The sequence below is a fragment of the Rhinolophus hipposideros genome, assembly GCF_964194185.1.
Source record: "Rhinolophus hipposideros genome assembly, chromosome: 16".
Taxonomy (NCBI): Eukaryota; Metazoa; Chordata; class Mammalia; order Chiroptera; family Rhinolophidae; genus Rhinolophus; species Rhinolophus hipposideros.
Genome location: NC_138062.1, coordinates 49,122,340 through 49,128,339, shown reverse-complemented (window position 1 = coordinate 49,128,339; position 6,000 = coordinate 49,122,340). Strand labels below are relative to the sequence as shown.

Below are 6,000 nucleotides of genomic sequence, written 5' to 3'. Positions count from 1 at the left end.
TTAGTTATTTTTATTTTTATCCACTTTGAGCAGTACTGGATTCGTTTGCGAGGGCTGCCACGACAAAACACTGGTGGCTTAAACAACAAAAATTTACTTGCTTACCTTTCTGGTGGTTAGCAGTCTGAGACCAAGGTGTTGGCAGGGTTGGTTTTTTCTGAGGCCTCTCTCTCCGGGTCCTCCAAAGGTCTTTCCTCTGTGGTCTGTCCTAATCTCCTCTTCTTATAAGGACACTAATCATATTGAATTAGGGGCCATCCTAAAGACCTCTATTTAACCTAATCATTTATTTAAAGACCCTATCCCCAAATATGGTTACATTCTGAGGTCCTAGGGATATAAATTTTGAGGGTAACACAATTCAGCCCACGACAGATGTAATGTGTATTACCTGTGATTACTTGCCACCCATATACTTTCTTTGGTGAACTCAGTTCAATTCAAATCTTTTGCCTAGTCTTTTTCTTTTTCTTTCCTTACTTAAGTTTTATTACAGCTTTATTGATGTACCACAGACATACAGTCAAGTATGTTTATTAAAATATACAATTTGAAACATTGTGACATAGACAAATAAGTTCCTGAACTCATCCTAGAAAAAGTGCTGCATACCTCATTGCTGAATATCACTATGGTCACCTTCCAAGTACTCCCCTTGGGAAGCTATGCACTGATGCCAGTGCCTAGTCCACCCTTCGAAGTGATTTTGGAACTCTTTTTCTGGAATGTCCATCAGAGCTGTCATCGTATTAACCTTGATGTCCTGAATGTCATAAAAATGTCTTCCTTTCAAAATTTCCTTTATCTTAGGGTAAAGAAAGAAGTCACTGGGGGCCAGATCAGGTGTGTAGGGAGGGTGTTCCAATACAGTTGTTTACTGGCTATAAACTCCCTCGAAGACAGTGCTGTGGGAGCTGGTACGTTGTCGTGATGCAAGAGCCATGAATTGTTGGCAAAATGTTCAGGTCGTCTTTTTCACGCAGCCTTTTCAGCACTTCCAAACAGTAAACTTGGCTAACTGTCCAGTTGGTACAAATTCATAATGAATAATCCCTCTGATATCAAAAAAGGTTAGCAACATCATTGCAACAAGTTCATAAACTTAATTATCAGACTTTTATATAGACTGTGAGGCTATCATCACAATGAGGGTGGTGAAGATACCCACCTCCAGTTCCCTTGTGCTTTTTTGCCATCCTTCCCACTGGCCCCTCTCCTCAAGCACCCATTGCTCAGCTTTCTATTACTAGAGATGAATTTGCCTTTTCTAGAATTTTATATAATGGGAATCAGAGAGTATGCATTCTCATTTGCATGGCTTTTTTCACCAGTCAAAATGCATCTGAGGATCATTCATGCTGTTGCAATTAGTTCCTTTTGATTGCTGAGCAGTATTCCAAGGGTAGGGCAGTTATTCATTCATGCTTTCACTTTTGATGGGCCTTTGTGTGTTTCCAGATGGGCGCTATTACAAAGCTGCTACAAACATTCCTGTGCATGTCTTTGTGTGGACACATACTTTCATTTCTTTTGGCCAAATACCCAAGAGTGGAATGGCTGGGTCATATGGTGAATGCATGTTTAACTTTTTAAGAAACGGCCATACTGTCTTCCAAAGTGGCTGCACCATTTTATATTCCTGCCCACAGTGTATGAGTTCCAGCTGCTCACATCCTCGTCCGCACTTAGTATAGTCGGTCTTAATTTTAGCCACCCTCATGGATATGTAGTACCTTCCCACCCATTGCCCTGATGGCCAAGGATGCTGAGTGTCTTTTTGTGTGCCTATTTTTATGCCATTGGTATATTCTCTATGGCAAAGTGTCCATTCAAATCCTTTGTTCATTTTAAAATTGTGCTGTTTGTTTTATTATTGAGTTTTGAGAATGCTTTATATATTCTGGATATAATCTTTTATCAGATGTAATTTTCTAAGATTTTCTCCCAGTGTGTGGCTTGGCTTTCATTCTATTAACAGGATCCTGCACAGATTCTTAGCTGCAAATCCCAGCCGCCCCATTAACCCTGCCTCCAACTTTGAAGGGCGGTAATAATCATCACCCTCCTTTTCCCCCAAAAAGGCCTGGAAAAGGAGAGGCTCCATGAGTTACTGGTAGCAGAGGGAGGATTCAAACCCAGGTCTGCTTAACCCCAAACCCCACAGACCACACCTACAGCCACCATCTCCCACGGGTGATCAGGGGCTGCCACGAGCCTCACTCCCCTGGAGCGTCTCTAATGACACAGACCCCCACTGTGTCCTGAGGCCAAAAGAGCAGGAATAGATCAGACAAGCCCGCAGGGTTCTCTCACAACATTTATTTGCTGAACCTTCATGCCGAGCTTTGATGAACACGCAAGAGGATGAACGGGGCCTCACAGCCTCAGAATGCACCCGACTCCCAGGCATCACCGGATCAAGGCCCTTTCCCTACAGCTGGGTAACACCTGGGACCCCACCAACCCCACCCTGATCTCAACATACCCGCACACTGATGCCCTGAGCTCGCCCTGAGCATGCATGTCAGCCCGTGCTCAGGGCGAGCCCGATCTGGGCCCAAACCCTACCTGACACTGGCCATTTTCAACCCACCCACCCCTCTCGGATGTCCTGGTGACCTAGAATGAGATGCAGGTGGCTGGAAGGGGCCCTCAGCTACCATTCCCTAGCTCACCCTGAAGCAAGTTCCCAGCCCACCCAGCAGCAGCAGCACAAGGTTCAGTACAGAGTAGGCAGCAGCATGTTTGTTGAGTGACTGAGTGAACAGGCAATGAAGGATGGCAGCCTGAGGAAGGCCTGATGCTTTCAGGGAGCAAAAAAAGCAAGTGCTTAGAGCCCCTGAACAGAGCTGGACATTGGAACCCCCATCTAGCCAGCTACATTTCTTTGGTTTGGGGGCAGCCCGAAGCCAAGGATCAGTACAAGCCTTTCCCACGCTCCAAGCTCTCGAGTCTGGCCCAGACATGTCTCCCAAAGGCCTCTTTTGTGCCAGGTAACTTGTGGGGTTCTCTGATCCACAACACATAGGATCTAAAATGCAAAGCTGTTTTCAAGCATAGTGAATGCCTGTCATGGTCTCTCCTCCCGACTACACGGTGCTTCTGAGCTTATAAGGCTGGTTCACGTCCAGCCTCATATCAGCCTTGTGTACAGAGGACGGCTGGGGTCCCCACTATACAGATGGGAAACGCAAGACTCAGAGAAGGAGGCACCTTGCCTAGGGACGCCCAGGAGGAGTCGGCAGGAAGACGTGGAACTCAGAGCAGCTGCCTCGCAGGAGGTAATTAGGAATCATCCCTCAAGTGAATGAGTCTCAATGCGACTTGAAATTCTTTTGGAGTCAAAACTTAATTTCAGAGAGGAAATAATAGAACCAAGGATCTAACTGCCAGGTTTTCTGGCTGGAGCCACTGCCAGGATTCTGGGGCCTACCCTCCCCAAATCTGTAACTCTACATGGGCCTGGCAGAGAGGGATCCCCATTCCTACAAATGCCCTTCACCCCCATATCTCATCTAACCCCTCACATCAGCCCTGGAGGGTGGGCTGATGGCCCCAGTTTGCAGACAGGAAAGTTGAGGCCTAGCAAGAGGAGAGATGAGCCCAGGACAACACCCCCACCCCTGGCTCTGAGGGTTCTGGGTCCGGGTCCTCTCCCTAGTACCCCGCAGGCCCCTCAGGCTGCCCCCTAATCCGCCTTCTTGGTCTTCTTCTTCCTGGAGCCCTCGCTCAGCTCTTCTTTGGACTTGGCAGCCATAGCTGAGTGTGGGGAGCCGGGTCCACTGCCACCATGAGCCCCTCCGTGGGCCCCACCATGATTATTGTGGTGATGGTCACCCCCCAAACCTGTCCCAAACAGGACAGGGCAGACGTAGCTCTCCAGAACATCAAAAGGGGAGCTGTGGGAGTGAGTGGCCGTCAGGAACACCTGAGGTGGGGTGGTGGGGGACAGGTAGACAGAGGGAGTCAGAGGGAGACCGAGGCAGAAAACAAGGAGGGGAGAGGAGAAAAGGGGAGAGGAAATCAGCCAGGTCAGGGTCAGAGGTAGCCGAGACCCGGCCCTCTGGCTGCACACATCCCCACAGGGTGACCAATTATCCCGGGTTTCCCAGGATGCAGGACTTTTGGTGTTAAAGCCCAGGCAGTGCCGGGCTCACTGGGAAGTGTGGTCACCCTCTCCCCAGAAGTGCTCCCACACCTGGGCTCAGGGAGGAGCTGTGCTTGGCCTGGAGTCGCTCACTCCCTTTCGATGGCCTGTGGTCCCCTCCCAGAGCCAGCAGTGGAGCTCCCCAGTTTCACAGGGAGGGAGGACAGCATGGCTCTTCAAAACCCCTCCTGGGGGTGGGGTGACCCCAACTCAAGGACTGATGGTCAGACCAGCCCCATGTCTGGTCCAGCCCGAGTCCCTACCATCCTGAGAGTGCCTTCCCTGTATCTTGTCCCTTTTGTCCCTCCACAGAGCCCCAAACAGACCCCCCACACACCTGCCCACCTCTCGGCCTCTGCCCAGAAGGACTCATTCCCTCACTCCCATCCCCACCTGCTGGACACTGCCCTTCTCAGACCCTCCTCCATGCACGGACCTACTGGCAAGCACCCACCCCCAACCCCACTTAGGGCTGTCCTTTCCTGGACACCCTAGGCTGTGAGTCCAAGTCCCCTACCAGGGGAGGTGGGGGTGGGCATGGGTCAGGACAGGAAAGCTTACCTTACAGGACACCATGAACATGGTGAAGATAAAGATGAGAGTGGCTTTGGACACTGGGAGCCAGCGGGTCTGCTGGAGTGTGAAGAGTATGGCTCCATAGAGGCTGGCCTTGGTAGGGCTGGAAGGGGCAGCCATGGTTACTGGGAGGCACTGCAGAGCTCAGGCCTGTGTACCTCTGTCCCAGAACCCCTTCTCCGCCTGCCCCAGCCAGCCTCAGCTCCCATCCAGTTTCTGAGTGGGAAGTGGGAAAATGCCCACATGGTACAGAGGAGGTGGTGTCTCTTTATGCCGTAAAGGGTTAGCTTGGCCCAAAGAGACACCTGGCCTTTGTCTGTGGCTCCTGGGAGCCACCCTCTAAGCCCTGGGAATGTCCTGCCTGTGGGGAGTGTCTTTGATTCCTTGGGGACTTTGGGCCACACCAGATAGTAACAGTGTGATTTAGGGTAAGGGTCTTGGGCCATGTGGTATCAGCTCGACCTCTGGTGGGGTCAGAGGCTGAGGTCAGCCAGGCAGGCAGTCAGTTATGGCTGTGTGACTGAGCCCCAATAAAAACCCTGGATACCAGGGCTTGGGTGAGTTTGCTGATTGGCCATCGTCAATGCATACTGTCACACAGGGAAGCTGGGAGAAAGGCGCCATTCACACAGCTCCACTGAGAAGGGACAACCAGAAGCTCCGGCCGGGTCTCTCCTGGATGCTCCCCCATGCGAGTCTCACTTTTGCTCAGTTTGATATGTATCCTTTCCCTGTAGTAAACGTAACCCTGAGTAAAAGGGCTTTGCTGAGTTCTGAGTCCTAGTGCATCCTCAAACCTGAGGGTGGTCTTGGGGACCTCTGGACAGCACGCTCCCCCAGGAGGTGGGATTATAACACACAGTTCTCCTTAAGTTTCCTTTTCTTCCTTGTAGAATAGGTTTCTAAGATTTTAACTTGCTGTAGCAGACAGACCCATGACTTCCGTTACTGACGTCGGTCGCTCATCGCATGCACCTAACAATAATTCTACCTGATATTTCCAAAACACTCACCAGGCACCAGGGCCAGGGGGTTTATGGCTGTGATTCCTTGGAACCCTCACCCTCAGCTGCTGAGGCAGAAATAGAATCTAATAGGGGAAGCCATTTTCCCACTTAGTAGCAGGCGATGCAACCGTCTGGGCCCTAATTCCCTTAGTAAACTGAGGGTGGGAACAGGCTTCTCATAGAAATGAACAGAGATAAAGCTATGTTTTCCTAAGTGTAAAACAAGAGGTAATTTTCATTGGTATATGGGTAAGCCTTTTAATTTTGTAT

At 50.2% G+C, this 6,000-nt stretch overlaps 1 protein-coding gene across 5 annotated transcripts in view; it reads right to left on the bottom strand.

Annotated features, from left to right (window-relative positions):
- Positions 1-451: 451 nt before the first annotated feature.
- The window catches only part of TMEM38A (transmembrane protein 38A), a 16,758-nt gene continuing 11,209 nt past the window's right edge, over positions 452-6,000 (bottom strand). For 4 of the 5 annotated variants that reach the window (XM_081077287.1, XM_081077289.1, XM_081077286.1 and 1 more), the window contains 2 exons: positions 4,709-4,826; positions 2,300-3,928 (listed from right to left, as the gene is read on the bottom strand). In XM_081077287.1, the coding sequence (XP_080933413.1) occupies positions 3,689-3,928; positions 4,709-4,826 (358 nt within the window). In that variant the 3' untranslated portion in view covers positions 2,300-3,688. Of the gene's footprint in view, positions 3,929-4,708; positions 4,827-6,000 lie in introns of all 5 variants that reach the window. The other variant, XM_081077290.1, reaches the window with a different exon arrangement.